At 40.4% G+C, this 18,499-nt stretch overlaps 1 protein-coding gene across 1 annotated transcript in view; it reads left to right on the top strand.

The window, feature by feature from the left end:
• si:dkey-215k6.1 (transmembrane protein 132C) overlaps positions 1-18,499 on the top strand; it is a 234,560-nt gene that overhangs the window by 183,968 nt on the left and 32,093 nt on the right. Inside the window, exon 6 of the mRNA XM_054610157.1 lies at positions 11,673-11,816. Within this exon, the coding sequence (XP_054466132.1) occupies positions 11,673-11,816 (144 nt within the window). The remainder of the gene's footprint in view (positions 1-11,672; positions 11,817-18,499) is intronic.

An 18,499-nucleotide genomic window follows, 5' to 3' on the forward strand; every position in this document is an offset into this window, starting at 1 on the left:
ACACAAACACATACATACACACACACAGTCACATACACACACTTATGCACTCACAAGTATAATAAAAAAACAAAAAAAACAGCATGGGCACACACACACACACACAACTGTGTTGCAGCCAAATAAATGAGCCGGCACTCCTCAGGCCTAATAGTCTGGCTGTAATTAACATTGTCATAGTGATAATAGCCATTTATCCCTGACATATCATACACACACACACACACACACACACACACACACACACACACACACACACACACACACACACACACACACACACACACACACACACACACACACACACACACACACACAGTCCAAAACCTCTATCTTGTCCAGGCAGCTCGCCCAGCTGTCACCTCCCTCATCTGTCTCCCTCTCCCTCCCACCTCCCATCCTCCTCCTCCTCTTCAGTATTTAGACCTCATGATCCTTCTTTTCCAGTTTTCACACCCCCCCCCTCTTCTTCTCCTGTCTCCCTTTCCTCTGTTCTTTATTCTCTCTTCATTCCATCATCTCCATTCCTTTCGCTCACTTCCTTTTCGAAAATTCAAACCCCCATTCTTCTTCTCTGAATGATCTTTACACGTCTCTCTTCACATTGCAACTTTGTCTTTTTAACTTGCTGTGTTCACTCTGCAGCAGAAAGCTGTATGTGTATTTTGTGAAAGTTCCCCCACAACCACTAAGACTGAGACAGTTTTGGTAGAGAAGGTGTGGACCCAAAAAGAGATTTAACAGACTTACTAGGCAGCTTCAAAGGCTCCTTACTGGTAGATCCTAAAGGCTACAGTGGGCAACAAGCATGGCAGGTTTGAATCAGGTGAACAAACCGAACCAGCAGACAGCTGAACATCCACAGCAGGAAATCAGAGAATATTTTTTTTTTTACAGTCAATGGCTGAATACACTAAAAGAAAGACGTCCTGGGAAAAAGTCAGTTATAGCTTACATTTACTGAGTTCAACTCACTAAAATAAATGTTATACAAGCACACACCCACATGCACACACCTACTATATAGACATGCATTATCGTTGTGGAGTTATGTTGGACACTGTCCGCGTTGGACTTCCCCAATCCAAGTCCCTAATCACTGAGCTACTGCCGCCCATAGTCCTCAACAGAGACAGTCCCAGACCTTTTCTCCAGTTTTCTTTCTGTCTGAGGTTAAAGAGCGAGGAGAGGGAGACGATGCAGAGGACACCATGATGAAAAACTAACCAGATGGTGTAAAGGTTTCCAGTTTGGTCTTTAATCTGCGATAAAGCAGTGACTGAGCGCGAATGTCAAGCTCTGTGTTCATTTCTGTTCATTTAGGGTTGACAAAGACGCAGACAACTAAGCTAAACTACACCAGAATACTTCAGCGTTATCATTGCTCATTACAGTCTCAAGACAAATGTGTGCCTACATTCATATGCAGCACACCAACCTTATGCGTCCATATTTCTTCTCCTCCTCTGGTGTTTCTAATATTCGCTATTTTGAGGTTTGGCAACCAATCAAAACACAAATGACAACCTGTGACAGTCTCCAGTTCTAAGAAAAAAAGGTCCCACATGCCAGATTTGGCCTAAGCTGTTATTTTGAGTCCCTGCCTGACTTCTCATCCATTTACACTGGGAACCATTGTTAAACATTTCAACAGAATAGTTATACTGTCAAACAGTCAAATAAGAAAATGAGACACAACTGTCATAGTTGATTGCAATACCAAAAACAATAAATATATTGGATATAACAGTTACCATGGCATCAATTTGTGTTTGGTGTTGTAGTTGACTGACATTCAATCAATTCAATACCAACTGGTATCACTGGCTGTTTTAGAGAGTGGTGTATTAAATGTGCTGCATCAGATCACATTTAATATATATACTTTCATTAAAACCAATCAGAAACACCTACAAAGTGATATTAGCATCTGCCGACTGTCTGTGCTCATAGACGTAAGGAACTGATGTGGTATTGTTGATGCAACAGTTTGCACATTAGAATGAGAGTCTCTAGTGAACAGTATTGACTTATGTGGCGACGGGCAGCCGCTCTGCTGAATCACAATATCAGCCAAGTCGAGGTTCATTTACTTCAACAAGACCAAATGCAAACACAAGCTATTTCTAGAGCTTCTCTTTGAGACTCTCTCCAGGAAGAGAGAGAGAGAGACGAATTAGGAAAGAAGCAGAACCAACCTTTGTAAAACAGTTCGTTGTAGGCAGGGCTGCATGGTGTAGTGGTTAGCTCTGTCGCCTCACAGCAAGAGGGACCCGGGTTCAATTCCCGGGCCAGACAACCTTCTGTGTGGAGTTTGCATGTTCTCCCCGTGTCAGCGTGGGTTCTCTCCAGGGTTCTCCGGCTTCCTCCCACAGTCCAAAGACATGCAGGTTAGGTTAATTGATGACTCTGAAATTGCCCGTAGGTGTGAATGTGAGCGTGAGTGGTTGTCTGTCTCTATATGTCAGCCCTGTGATAGGCTGGCGACCTGTCCAGGGTGTACCCTGCCTTCGCCCATTGACAGCTGGGATTGGCTCCAGCACCCCCGCGACCCTTAACTGGATAAGCGGTAACGGAAGATGGATGGATGGATGGTTGTAGGCATTACTCCATGCCACTTTGACAACAGCCAGCAGCAAAAGTTACAAGAGCGGGAGGTTGTAGAGAACCTCCCGCACTACAATTTAAGAGGTTCTCTATATGATATTCATTGCATTAATGTGGCATCAAATAAGTATTTGGTATGTAAAGATTCTACCTGTGCAGAAGCCATTAAGTGCATGTCGGTGCATGTTAGCGTTCCCTTACTGGTTAGCCCAGGGCCAGCACTGCGCTCATACACCGCCCCGACAGGTGAACACTATTACAAACACAGGACTTTTAACAAGGTAACCTGTGTTCATGGCAGTTGTTCTTGTCCCAAAGTATTGTTGAGTTATGTTGAAGTTATATTCATGAGGTGTTTACGTTTTATACCTAGTTAACATACTTATTTTAGGCCCAACTTGTTTTTCTTAAACAAACTAAGTGGCTTTCTTGCCGAAACCTAACCTTAAATTGTTTCAGTAACAGATTACACATTAACATTTCACGTATCAGTTCGTAACTGTTTTGCTCTGAAGCAGTTACTGCGTTTTAGCTGTGTAGGGGAACGGGGCTGTGTAGTAAATATATTATAGTATGGTTTAGTAAATAGTGAAGTTCCCCATGCTCTTCAGAAAATGGTGTTCAACTTGTCTAGCAACACAAAGTCTTTTCTTTTGGTCCGTGCTGATTTATGAATAGCAAAACAGCTTAAATTATAACAATTCAATCAAAAAAGCATTAACTAAGGCAACCATGAAGACTAACCAGACAGCTGTAACAGTAATGACTTGTTTAAAATAAATTAATTTTTGAATGATTTAATACTGTTTTGTGGATTATAAAGTGTTCAGCTGATGTCACTGCCCCTATTTTCCTGTTTATAAAACAAGTTAATTGAAAACGCTTGCATGCTATTATCATTATCCAAGTGTGCTAAGTGTGTGTATACGAATACTTGGACCTCTTGTAGTCAGCATGTGCAGTACATTAAGGCAGTTAAATCTAAAATATTGTCCAGGGCCACATTACACATACAGGCACATACACACACACACACACACACACACACACACACACACACACACACACACACACACACACACACACACACACACACACACACACACACACACACACACACACACACACACACACACACAAGAAAGTGCCATACACTTGATGTGTTTAATGGGTCTGTAGTAAATTGCAGCTAAGTGCCTTCAACCAATTTTCCTTCCCAGCTGAGCCCTGATACACACACACACACACACACACACACACACACACACACACACACACACACACACACACACACACACACACACACACACACACACACACACAGTGAGCACACACACACTCATACAGAAGCACTTTGTACAGGTTGGACAGGAAAAATAGATCAAAGGAGAAAATAAAAGATGTTTCAGATAAAGTTAAGATCCAGACAGTGATCTTTATAAATATATATATATATATATATATATATATATATATATATATATGTGTGTGTGTTCGTCTGGTACTTCTTGTGTGCTATCATGTGTTAAGTATTCTTTTGCTTTGGTTTTGCTTCACTTTATTAAAGGGTTTGCAATCGATATCTTGAGATACATCTGCATATACTGCCGAAATTGAAAATTTCATATGCATAAACCAATTTTATGTCAATGCAGCAAGATAACTCGACTTGAAACAACCTCAATTAATGTGTGAACCCGGCCGTGAAAATGGAATTGGAGCAGTAACGTGCTGAACATCTGATTTGCACACATGCACACCTTTACTGACTTTCATTGCTTTATTAATGCCACATATAATGCAATAAACAACGTACACACATGCATGCATGACCTGTAATTCATTTTTGTCTGGCCTTCTGCTGCCTCTCAGTACAGCTGTTCCTGCATGTTGCTATCACACATCCAATCTATTTAATGTTTAATTATGTTGTGTGCGCTCTCTTTTTACAATCAGATACACATACAAAATGTTAATGTCGAGAGCAAAGGAACAGGTGAGGAGGAGCAGGGACAATACACATGGAAAAGAAAACATTGCCAAAACAGTACAGTAGGATAAAGATCCACCAAAAAAAACCCAATGTAACCAGAAGAAAACAGTATTCTGGCCAGATTCTTCTAATTCTTCTCTTTCTGTATGTATGTCTTCCTGCTTCTTCATCATTCTGTCCCGCTGTCTCGTATACTGTAAGTTCACTCAGATGAACACACTATTTAGTATTTCACTGCCTTGCCTCTGGTCAAACACTCAATAAACCATCCAGTTACACTGCTCTCTCTCTCAAACTGTTACTTAACCTGTAGCCCATTTGTTCAGCCCTTCTTGTGTCAAGACATGAGGGAAGGTTCCTGATGATAAAACTGGATTCATCCTTGAAGTCTTCTCCTCTTTTTCTTTCCTCTCACAATGTCTGTCGGTCTTTCAGTCTTTGATCTATACCAGGATTTTTTGGGTCTCTTTCTTGTTTAATACATTTTTCCCTCTCTAACTTTTATATTGAATACATGTGCAAATAGAGAAATGAAAAGATGTGATTATTATCAATTTTCTGTCTGTTACTGGAGGGTAATTGTTAGTTCCCTGATGAAAAAGCCATTTACCCTATAAACAGTTCCTCCAGTTAGCTAATTGGTTAATATGTCGCTAAATGAAGTGCCTTAAATGTTTTTTTCTATCTTATTCGATGGCTTAAACAGGGCGTGGTGTTTTCTACACACATGTCAGTATGTGCCAGTGTGTCAGCATGCCAGTGACAAGCGTGTAATATAACCAAAGGGACAGCGACTGATGAGTTATTGATTGCTTTTGATTTAACATTATTATTCTGTATTCTCATTTTAACATTCTCTTTCTCCTTTCGTACAGGGGGCTCATATGAGTGTGCCACATCAGATTTGGCAAACGATTATTAACTTCAGATAACTGTGTAAATGACAAACATTAAAATGATGAATGCCACTGTAATGCGTACATGAGGGTACGTTTATTAGAATTGTAAATAAGCATAAGTGACGCCCCAATTATATCATATAAGGCAACTTGTGCTTTACTGATGTCCTGCTTTTAGGGATCTATAAAGAAAAGTCAGTATTTTTACAGCTTCATCAGCAGTATTAAGGGACCTGCTTCAGCCAAGGAATGGGGAAATAAAGAGTGCTGTTACTGCCGAGTCACCTGATGGTCATACTGACACTGAATTAAAGAAGAAATGGTTCCATATAAAAAAACGTACACCACAGCAAGGTGACCAATTATTGCTACAGGAGGTGGTCAAATAGTTTAAGATGTTCATAATGTAGTGTTATACAAAAGCATCAACAGCCAATTTAAATAAGTGGTAATATGTGCATAAATGTAGAATTACATAAGCCTGTAATTCTGACTTCCAGAGTCAAACAGAATGACATTAACATAATTATGAAGAGTAATTTATGAAAGGTTTTTCAAAATCAAAACTGCTCCTGACTAATGAAATAAGAAACCCATTAGGGAAAAACTTAGGCAGACTAACTGTACATGACTCCTACGAGAGGTCTGGAAATTTACAAATACAAAAATAAATGGTGAATTTGACAAGTTCTCTTAAATCACTTATTAATGCCACTTAAGAATAAATCTGGTCATTCAAGTGAGTCTTGCATAAGACCCAACGTAGGTATGCATGACACATAAAGAGCATGCAAATGTATAGAAATAAGAATATGTCCGAGCAACTTTTTCTACAAACGTAACAGACAGAATGTGGCAAAACAGACTCCACCTATGACTCATTAAACCTTCAAAATAAAATAAATATCAGTCATTACTGCATAGCACAGTGTCTGTAAAAAGGACTCTTCTGCCTTTTTTCCCCCCGTCAATTCTTTTTTATCAGACTGTGGTGAAAAGGTCACAAGAGTTGTATATGTTCCAAGCAATTTCCCCCCAAATGAGAAACTTCACAATTTAAGGAAAGAACAGAAAAGTAGATAGGGTAGTTTTTTTTGTGTGTGTGTGTTTGTGTGTTAATGTCTCTGTGCATTTACTGAAAACACAGTCATAGATTAGTGCCAGTAGTACTTCCAATTTGACTGGAAGAAGTGTGTTTGTGTGTGTGTGTGTGTGTGTGTGTGTGTGTGTGTGTGTGTGTGTGTGTGTGTGTGTGTGTGTGTGTGTGTGTGTGTGTGTGTGTGTGTGTGTGTGTGTGTGGAAAGAGAGAGAGAGAGGAGTAGACCAACGAGGGCGAGACAGAAAGAGAACTGCTTACATACTCTTATTGTAAGTCACAGTTGGCATTGAATTTGTAGAGAAGAGCAAAAAGCTCCAGTTTTTTCACTTTGTCAACTCTTTACAACTGTGTGTGTGTGTGTGTGTGTGTGTGTGTGTGACACTGTGTGACACTGTGTTCCTGTGATGGGTGGTCTCGCTCTAGTTGCTTCACTATAAGTCACACACACACACACACACACACACACACACACACACACACACACACACACACACACACACACATGCGTGGATAAGCTTCATTGAAGAGAGAGAGGTTGTTTCCTAGACGTTTCCACTTCTCTCGGCACACACAAACATATACTGTCGGTGCATACTGGATGACCACACACACACACACACACACACACACACACACACACACACACACACACGTTTGTTCTCTCATGCACTCACTCATGCAAACACACACACACACATATGTATGAGTATGTGCATACAGGACCCATGAACTCACATTCATTCATACATAGAGATACTTGACACACAAGACCTAAGCATGCATACGCCTCCTCTGAGCTTATCTCAGTGCAGTGTGGAGCAGCTTTTGAAGGCAGCGGGGAGCCGCTTGTTGACGAGCCACTTAATAATTCCCTTGGACAGGCATGAAATTCTCTTATTTTTCTCTCTCTGTCGCTCTTTCTGTCTCCTTTGCTCTCGCTCTAATATTCTTCTTCCTGCTGTGTTTTTTCCACTTCCTCAATTCTTTCTAATTTTCTGCTTTTTTTTTTCTCACTCTACTCCCTTTTCTCTGTCCGTCTATTCTGTTTTTTCCGTCTTTATTCTGCTCTCTGCGATTCCTCTTTGTGTTTGCCTGTAAACGCATGTTGTTTGTAACATGAAGGTTATAAAGGTACTTGGTTGTTGTGTGAAGAACTGGCTAATAAGGCAGGTTTTCTGTACATGCATTGGATCTGTTCATACGAGATGACTGTGACAGATTAAACTCTCCCTGTTACCAATCGGCTGTTTTCTCTCTCTCTCTCTCTGCCTCTCCACGGGGAGTCAGTTCAATTATGATTAAAGAGGAAAATAATTCAATTACATTTCCATCCTTATTAGAGATGCTTGTTCTCCAACGCTAACTACCGTCTGTGGTGTTCAACGCCGGTCGGACGGAGGGTCACGGACCCGCGTTGACCCATGCAAATAGACTACCAATTAATTTTCGCTGTGTCAGTGTAACCCTCCGAATGGAGTATCTGGACCCAAAGTGGCGCAAGAAAATTCATCGGCACTTACTTAAATATGTGGTTCCGGAAGCTTGGTGATATAAGGACGGTTGGTGAACTACTGTTGGCGGTGCTGACACGCTAAGAGAACATGCTAGCACTGCTCGGCCGCAAAAGATTAGTGTTATTGTTATGAAATCACAAAACGCTCATCAGTGTTAAGGGTCCCCTTGTTAATTCCATTTTAGAGTTAAAATTCACTTGTGTTAGGCTCCCTTGTGGTGAGTAGATTCATCATTTGCTTGCACGCAAAAACCACTTTGTAGCCAGTTTGAATTAACTTAAGCATATATTTAGAGGAAGAAAATCAGATGTAAAGGATTTGGAGGCAGCAATAAAATACACAGATATCTAATAAGTCTCATTTTTTTTTTATTATTTAAATTAAATTCCCTGCTTGTTATCATTTATTTTGGCCTGTGGTGCAGATAGCAGAGATGTAAACATGATATTATCTGTGGCACGTATGGGCTTGTAGAGGCTACTGCCCCGGGACACACACACACACACACACACACACACACACACACACACACACACACACACACACACACACACACACACATATATATTTTAACATACACATATAGGCTACATACGTACACAAACACATTCACTCTCCCTCTTTGATTTTTTTATCCCTCCATCTGCTCTCCTCCCCTCGAGGCCCGAGAAGAATGACTTTCTTTGCGCCCTTCATCTTCCTCTCCTGCGTTCCCTCTTTCGTCTTTGCATGCTCTTAATCCTGTTTGTCCCCTCTTTTCCTCCTCCTCCTCCTCCTCCTCCTCACCTGCTTCTCACCTTCAACCTGCATACTCTCTTCTGTTGAGTAATATATATCTACAGTATCTATTTCGGATATCTGGCAAGACCGAGCAGCGTTTAAGAAGGAGAGAGAAAACAATCCAAGAGAATAACAGATTAAGAAAGTGTCTTTGTGTATGTGACAGAAAGAAATCTCATTAAGTAAAGGTCACACAGCGTTCTGTGCTAGAGAATGACAGGGCGTTAGCAAACTTGTCACTGGTAACGTGCACTTAAACTCTTCATTGTGTGTGTGTGTGTGTGTGTGTGTGTGTGTGTGTGTGTGTGTGTGTGTGTGTGTGTGTGTGTGTGTGTGTGTGTCAGATGTCTTATCTTGTTAGGTGTATATTGTATTGTTTGTGTGTCTCTACCCTGATATGCTATTTATACTTGTTTGTTTCAGCGTATGTGTGTTTCCTGTTGTTTCTTCTGCATCTTTATCTAGGTTTCTATATACAGCAAGTGTTACTGTGAATGTCTAAATGTATTTTTACATTTTTGATGGTCATGGTTCTCAGTTTTCCGACCCTTTCTTTCTCCGAAATGACGTTCACATAAAACTAAACTGCATTTACAATTAAGTTTCAAGGGAGGGTATTTTCTTCCGGATTACAGTCGTAGTTTTAGAACAGTTTGAAACACATTGTTAACGTAAATTGAAACAAAAAAACACTACTACTTTATTATTATTAGGTTTAATAAGAAACTACACCGTTTGGTTTAAAGTACTTGGTTCACATGGGACAAAAACTTCAGTCTCCTGAGTGAAAGCCCTGTGACTTTTGACTCATCTAACACCTTGAGTTCCTATCTACGGGGACCCATTTTCTACTTATTTGTGACACAAAGCAAACATAATCAACAACAATATATATATATTTCCTTCACAGATAATTCACAATGCAGTTTTAAATTGTCGCGTGTGTTGCTGTCATCCTGCATCATCTTGTATTCTCTCAGTTACTGTAACAATGTTAAAATGCCATTTTACAATACAGACACACACATACTTGTACTTTTACCTGAGAGGTAGAGCAGGTCGATAATGTCATATAAAGACATATAAGTCATAGGGGATCTGTTTGAAATTGCATACTAACATATTGTTCATACTAAGTATGACGTATAGTTGAGTATTTAGTGTGTTTACAAAAGCAGTACATACGACTGAGTATGTACTTTGCAGTAAAGTAGTATGCAGTACAAGAGTATGCAGTACAGTGGTATGGAGTACAGCAGTATGCACTACGTTGGTATGCAGTACAATAGTATTCAGTACGGTAGTATGCTGTACAGTGGTTTGTGATTTCGAACACAGCCAGGGACTATTTTTCAAAAGATACTTTTACCAAGAAGTATCTTCAACACAGAAGTATCATCAACAAAATGTTGATGATACTTCTGTGCTTTACTTAAATGTTAATGCAGAACCTCTACTTTTCGTTTATTTTGTCATCGTTAAACTGATACTTTTACTAAAGTAAAGGATCTGAATACTGTCAGCTGAAAAGTGCAACAAAAGAACAGCTTATTTGCAAGAACCCTCATTGCCACAATGCAATTTATATCCCCCCAAATTAACTCTACATGCTTTAAATTCAAAATTAAGATTAACCTAAACCCAATACCGACCTTACCTCTTAAACTAAATCAGAACCCTTCAAACAGAAGAAGACTAAAGCCAAAATGGTCTAACTTTCCAAAAATATGCTCAATTTGAAGATGTACAATTTGTCCTCACAGAGACAGAGATACAAGAACACACACATCCTCGTACATCAGAGGTGCAGAACGTTTCGGATTGAAACCATTTAAATTCTGATTGTGTCTGGAGTCACACAGTGAACTACGGACAATGCAGCACATCCATTCTGCGTTTCTTCCTCTTCATCTTCTCTGTTGGCATCCAGTATGCTCAGCTGAATTCCACTAGAGTCAAATAACAGGGACGCACAAACACACTTCCCATCCAGGAACAGTGGGCGCGGCAAACAACCTATAATCAGGCTTGTGTGTGTTGGCGGTGATAAATGCCACCTTGGAAACGCAATGCCAAATAATCAAGATTGACGCTGGCAGACTGTGAGGTGTGTGCGTGTGTGTGTGTGTGTGTGTGTGTGTGTGTGTGTGTGTGTGTGTGTGTGTGTGTGTGTGTGTGTGTGTGTGTGTGTGTGTGTCTGTGTCCTGGTTTGTTTGTGCTATTTTTGTTGGAAGGATCTAATCAAATGTAATCATGCTGATTACATTAATCGTGAAATATATAATCACCTCTTTTTTTCCCTCTCTCCTTCCTTTAAAACTCTCCCATGGTCTCTGTTACTTTGTTTATTCCTGTATCTTATTCTGCATCTCTCACCACCTCCTGTCATGTCTTTCTTCTCATTGGTTGGGTAGATATGCTAAAGCAAAAATAACAAAGCACATGACGGCAAAATTTCCTTTTTATGAAATGTTAACTGTATGGAGTCTAAAAAGAAACAACAAAAAGTCAAATTTGTCTCAAACATTAAGTGTGATTGGGAAAGCAGTGGGAAAAAAAAACATTCTAACGACAAAAAAATGAGATATAATGAGAAAACATATTTGTCACCAAAAAAATTTGACAAACATCATATAACCTTTGCTTCTTTTATTCCTGCATAAAGAAACCAGCAGCTGTTTCAGGCTTTTAAAAAAAATGTTTAGTTAACTCACATCCAGGACTATAGTAAAGTTTTTTATCTTTAAAGAAACTTTTCTTTTCTCTCTTTCTCCCCGTAGGACACGGAGGTGGTGAACACAGCCATTCTTACAGGTCGTCGCGTCGCAGTGCCCATCAAATTGGTTACCGTGGAAACCGATGGGCAGGTGAGGGAGGTGGACGACTCGGTCACCTGTATCTCCACAGACGTGGACGTGGTCAAGGTACATGTTCAAAGTTTACACAGAGTGATGTATAAGTAGGAATTTTAAATGTGCACAATTTTTAACCCACTCATGCAGCTGCAAGTGATCTCATTCATTCATGCAAATTCTGACAAAGTTACATATATATATATATATATATATATATATATATATATATATATATTAAGTTGCAAAACCACACACACCACACATGCACAAACTATTACAATCCCTGTTCTGAGGGCACATTGTTAATAACTGTACAGGTGTTTTTTTTAATTAGTTTTTGTTGTTTTTTAACTCGATACATTACAACGTTTAATTTGAGATGATTGATATTGCTCTGCATTGCAGTGGAGTAAACTAGTTGATATTTTGCTTTGTGATTGAATATGTGCCAAAGTGAAAAATTGCTGAGGCAAGTCACGCAATGTCTTAAGTCGTGGTCTGCCAGGTAAGTGAAAGATGGATTAAGAAATCATTCCTCAAGAGTTTGATAAACACAAACGTTTCAACAACAGGGAGGAAATCACGATGATGTGAGGAAGTAAACGTGGAGGTATTTTACACAGCGAGGGATCCATCTTGAATCATCATTATAATATAAAATATTGGAGGATTTTTGTTGTTTTGTTGCAACTGAGCATAACGAGACACTTATCACAGTATGCCGTCTTTTTTAATCTCACTCTCTGTTTACTGAAAGTCATATGAAAGTCTCAGGGTTGCTGATATGTGTGCAGTTTTTCATTTAATGGCCATAAAAAGCAACTTTATTACTTTATTTGATTATTTTTCAGCTGAAAGAGGGAACAAAGGTTACTTATATTTGGTTCAGTGTGTTGGTAAAGTAAAGGAGAATTATCAAATTCGAGGAAAACAGTCTTGGCCGTTAAAGAAACTCAATAGATTACGATGTTATTACTTAACTACGGATGCATCTTCATTTTAAAACACTAAAATACCTGTTTGCTTCAAGCTTCAAGACATTAATAAAAATATCTGGTAGTTGGTTGCATCAGAAAATATGTATGACATTCAGCTGATTAAAAGTGCCCTGTGGCGTTTTCTCATAAACAAAGTTTCTGTTTACATTCAGTGTATCTGACCAAAGCACATTGCGTTTATCCTGAGGCCTGACAAATCTGTTGAATGCCTTTCCTTCAATTTTTTTTTTTTAAATGTGCATCCATTTTTTTCCCTTTGTAGCAGTCCTCTTCTGGCAAGCTACCTGTATGCATCATGCATGCACACCCTCATACGTATGCATGAGAACAAACAAATAATACCCAATCATAGAAATATTGTTCAAAAGTCTTATAGTGGTCAATAACTCCTGAAAGTGGAAGGTACATATAACATCCCGGATTTTAGCTCAATCTACTGTTTTTTTAATACAATGATGTCCAACCAGAAACTTCTGTGCTCTTCTGAATATCAACTTTATTAAGTCTATGTGGTAAAAATATCATTTTCATTGATATATCTTTCTTTAATGAAATCAAGGTTAAAGGTGCTGTGTGCATGAAGCCCACATTTATTAACTTTAATGCATTTCATCTCTATCCTGCGGTTTATTTTTTTGACTCTGGAATCATTCCTTACTGTTTGCTTAATCCCCTCCACAAGGAGGTCAGAGGTCAGCGTCAGCTAGAGCAGCCATCATGGATCGGGCAGTGATCCAGTGTCTCTGTGAAGGGCGGGACAGGTTTGAGTTTGATCCCGGTGGAAGGACGATCTCAAGTGCTGAGCCACTCGGCCACATAAACTCAACAGAAACAACACTGTACTAATTAGTAAAAACAGAAATACCTCTACAGGAACAAGTTGATGCTATGGATTGAAGATTGATTCCTCTTGTGCCGCGTCTCCTCTGTGCCCTCAGGGCCTGAAGTGAAACGCACCCTTGCCGTGACAGCTTCGATATGAGGCCAATTTCCTGGTACAAGCCGAGCGGAGTGGTGCTGTTTAAGTACGATCAATAACAGCACAGAGAAAATGGAAGGAACTCATTCAGATAGATGTAATGTTAGCTCTCTGTGTATGTAAGTGTGTGTGTGTGTGTGTGTGTGTGTGTGTGTGTGTGTGTGTGTGTGTGTGTGTGTGTGTGTGTGTGTGTGTGTGTGTGTGTGTGTGTGTGTGTGTGTGTGTGTGTGTGTGTGTGTGTGTGTGTGTGTGGAAGGGTGTAGGAAAGAGTTACTTGCTTGTGTGTGCATTTTGTGTGTGTGTGTGTGTGGGGGGGGGATCTTTATAGACAGACATGCAAACACACAAATACACACACACACACACACCGCATGTTTAATAGATCCCTATATCTATATAATATGTTGATAATTAACATCAACTGGAGCCAATTTTTCATTTGTTTTATCATGTTTTTATATTAAAATAATGAGCAGCCTAAAGCTGTATTTAGAGAAACCACAAAGCAAAGTGCTTTTGACAGATGGAGTATTTTTGACTCTTTTTTTGTGTTACAGAGTCAGCCTGATGTCAATACTAACCAGGATCTCCAGCTGTTTATGTAACTTTACTTCAGACTCTCTCTCTGTACAGTTCACAAAGTCAACCCGTACATCTTTGGGATTTCAGCTTAAGTGAAACATGTCCAGTTTATGCGTCTTTGCCTCATTTCTTGCCTCCGCGATCAAAACCTTGCCTTTCAATTCATTTTGTATACAGTCTAGGTGGCTTTATATGTATTTAACCAGTACTTCTCCATTTACCCTGCAAACCAGGTAATTCATGTGCAGGAGTAAAAGCATACATTATACAAAATCATAGGAAACTGCTTTCCTACACTACTCAGCATCCACCCTGCTTTATACCCTAAAAGCTTGGACCCCTGAATTACATCTTCAACATCCCAAATCTACTTACTCGTTTTATTATTTTCATATAAAGCTGTACATTTTGGGTAAAGCCTTTAAAACATGCATGATACAAGATTTTGAGCATTTCTTTTGACTCCACGCGGCTCTCAATATGGCAGCCGCTGAGCCAATGGCTCAGGGAGGAGGGGGAAGCGGAGAGGTTCTATGCTTCCAGGACCACACAGTCAGTGGGTCAGTTGAACCAGCGCTATGAGCACAGTGCAGAATGCATTAAAAGGCACGGGCAGCCAGCACGGCTATGTAAAGAAAGCAAGGAGAAGCCCAGATTACAACAAACACAGAGTGTCACGTCACTCTCCGCGTATGTACACATTACACTACTTTATCTTTACATAGCAAGTATTCGCTTGATGCTATATTAATGCTCTGAATCCCGTACTTTGCATATGTTATGATTCACAGAAAATGTAAAATGGGGAAAGCAAAATACAACATATTGAGATCAAGTTAAGGACACCATGCCGAAACTATAATAAGCATTGGTACAACACGGCACATAGAGCAACCTGAAGCCCTCCTTTGTGCTGATTGTGTTTGTTTGTGTGAAAAGGAGAGGGTGTGCATGATGATTGAGTATTAGCAAACTGTTTTTGTTTGTTGACATCTGATCTGACATATATTTCCCCTCTTGTATTCCCTTACACACACACACACACACACACACACACACACACACACACACACACACACACACACACACACACACACACACACACACACACACACACACACACACACACACACACACACACACACACACACACACACACACACACACACACACACACTGACAAACTCAGAAAAGCTTCAACACAGCCAGCTTTTTGACAATGGGACCCATGGGGTATAGCTCCAGGTAGCTGTAGCTGTCAGTGAGTCACTGTGACAGCAGTAAAGTGCAATAACACAAACATGTGTTACACTTTACACCACCACACACACACACACACACACACACACACACACACACACACACACACACACACACACACACACACACACACACACACACACACACACACACACACGAGCACACACACACCCACACCACCCTCTGCAGCCTAATCGTCAGTGGGCAGCACAGAGCAGGTGGATTTTAACATCTTTCATAGAGATGTTGGTCATGATTTACACCAAGATTAGGCCAAGTTCAGTTTAGCAATAGGTCTCCATAAGGTATTTATTTTCTTACAGGCTTGGAGGGAATACTCACAACAGAGACAGGCAGAAAATATAAACATATGGTGAAGTACTCACAACCGTTTCTGTGGTAGTTCCTGTGGTAGTTCCTGTCTGCAGGCACACATTTTGAAATGATTACTTCCACACAGACTCAAAAGGTGAAAACAATGCCAGCGGTCTTGTCCCAGCTGGTAACAAACACCACCAAGTCCTCCAACTCAGATAAAATATCTATTTGTCCATATCGTACTTCATCTTGAACTGCAGCAATCGAACACGGCAGTCTTTGAAATGCGAAAGTGCATTTTCCATTGAAGCAGAATTGAATGGACTTAGCTTTTTATAATTCTTTATAGATCCGGGTCCATGCAATAATAATAATAATAAAAAAGCATTAAGCCAGCAGAGAAAATGTATGGGTGAATCAAGGAATGACTGCAATTTCCTCCACATGTGTTGTAACTGTCGATTACCGCTTTGGCTTCATTCTTAAACTAGTAAGAAAAAAAAAAATGTTTCTCTGTAGCAAATTACAAGCAATAGTCTATGGACGATTAGAGTTCTCATTTGGTTTCACATCACATTCCATTTACCAACCTTTTGTTTAATTATTCATGGTGGATGAATGTTTGCAGAGGGAATTGCACAGTGCTTTTTGCCTTCCCCGCTAATGAACACATGAATAACACGATTGGCTGGGCCCGTCACTGGCCGTGGTGTACTGCTCTAGATTTCAATGATGCAGCTCGTGTTGTTCAGTTTAGCCCATTTATCGCTGACAACAACATAAGCAGCAGTGATGTACTACATAGATAATAACTTTCCCCTCTTCTTCAGCCCTCCCTCCACTCGTCTCCGTCGATGTAAACTATCTTGTTACGCTGTCATTTGTGATGTGTGTATGTGCCGCTATTGTTGACGAAGCGGTATGTGTAGGTCAGCGGCGTCAAAGAAAGTAGGGGACGGATAGGGGACGAGCACACACATACACACAAATTAGTACAATTATCCTGACCTCACGCAAGCCTTTCTCTGACAAGGCAAGGAGGTGACAGGAGGGAGGGATGTGATGAGGAGTGGTGAGAGGATGACGAATGGATCGATGAGGAGAGGAGAGAGAAACGAGAGGCCCGGAAAGTGGGGGGGGTGGGAGTCAGAAGATACAAGGTTTTGGATGAATGGGAGCAAAGTAAACGATAAGAGAGGACAGAAAAAGAAGTGAAAGGGAGGTAGAAAGAGAGAAGAGAGGGAAAAGAAAGAGATCAATGGAGAGATTTTGAGAGGAGGGTTGCTGAAAAAAACGACACAATATCCCACTGGATTAACACCTAGATCTCTGAACGGGAACAATTGACCGTTGGCTAAACCAGGGTTAGCCGGTTAGCTAATCCAGTTGAGGGTACTGGGCTCGACTAGGGGAAACTAAGCCAATGTTTTGCAGGATGGAGTCACGTTTGCCTAACACAAAGATTAGTCCTCATTTTAAAGGCCTTTTCTCTTGTAACTGAGAGAAAGTGATCGTCGGAAAACCAGAAAGCTTCACAGGCGCCGCGACACAAAAGCTAATGGATGTTCTGAACAAAGGAAGGGGGATCACACATGTGTTTAACTAAAGTAAAGTTTATCTTGCATTACTAAAAGGGAAATTAGTGAACTAAAAAAACTAAATGTAACAAGAAAAAGACAGCTAAAGTCTTACAGCCGAACCAGGTGAGCTGAATCTCCCTGACTCCGCCCTCTATGGCACCTGGAGGGAGGGGCCTGCTCAAAAAGGGCCGGCCCAGCACACACTTGAACACACTTTAGTGTATCTATGGCCAACCCCGTATTATAAACCTAAAACCATCCCTACCAATACTTGTGTCCTGTTTCTCCTCCATATTGGACATACACACGCTTTCTTTCATATTTGCTTCATTGTTCAAACACACACACACACACACACACACAGATCATCTCACACAGACACACAGGGGATTCGTGCGGTAATTGGTTAGTGTGGAGATTCCTTTAGTGATGTCGTCAGTAATTGAATTTGACAAAGAGAAAGACAAAAACGCTCTGAAGTAATGGAGGAGGGTGTGTGTGTGTGTGTGTGTGTGTGTGTGTGTGTGTGTGTGTGTCTTAGTGCATGTTTGAGGGAGATTTAGGGTGTGTGTTTCTGCATGTGTTAGGACAAATACAAAGCAGATTAAGAATTGATCTGTGTGCCATTTAATGAACCAGTCGCAGAGTTTGACACGCGCCTACGTGACCCCCACATGCATGCACACATGCACACATCCCTCTGTCCTTGAAAACGCAGTATGAGTTTGTACTTATACTGTGTCTTTGTCACAGTATAAGTATAAGAGAAGTGACAGGCATTTTGCATTCACATCCTGTCATAGTTAACACTTGTATTTAGATGGAATTACAGTGTAATTAGCAGGTTGTGCTCAGTGATGCTTCAGTGCTTCAATGAAAAGCACACTGACTGTTTGCAACGATTTACCTGCAACTCTCTCCTCCTTCCGCTCTGTGGGTTTTAAGTTTGTGGCTTCAGATGGGAACAGTTTTTGTGAATACGTGGGACTGTCGATAAAGGAAGTGCTTCATCATAGTTCGAGGTAAGCAGACATC

Source organism: Anoplopoma fimbria, chromosome 13 (assembly GCF_027596085.1).
Source record: "Anoplopoma fimbria isolate UVic2021 breed Golden Eagle Sablefish chromosome 13, Afim_UVic_2022, whole genome shotgun sequence".
In the NCBI taxonomy this organism is placed as follows: Eukaryota; Metazoa; Chordata; class Actinopteri; order Perciformes; family Anoplopomatidae; genus Anoplopoma; species Anoplopoma fimbria.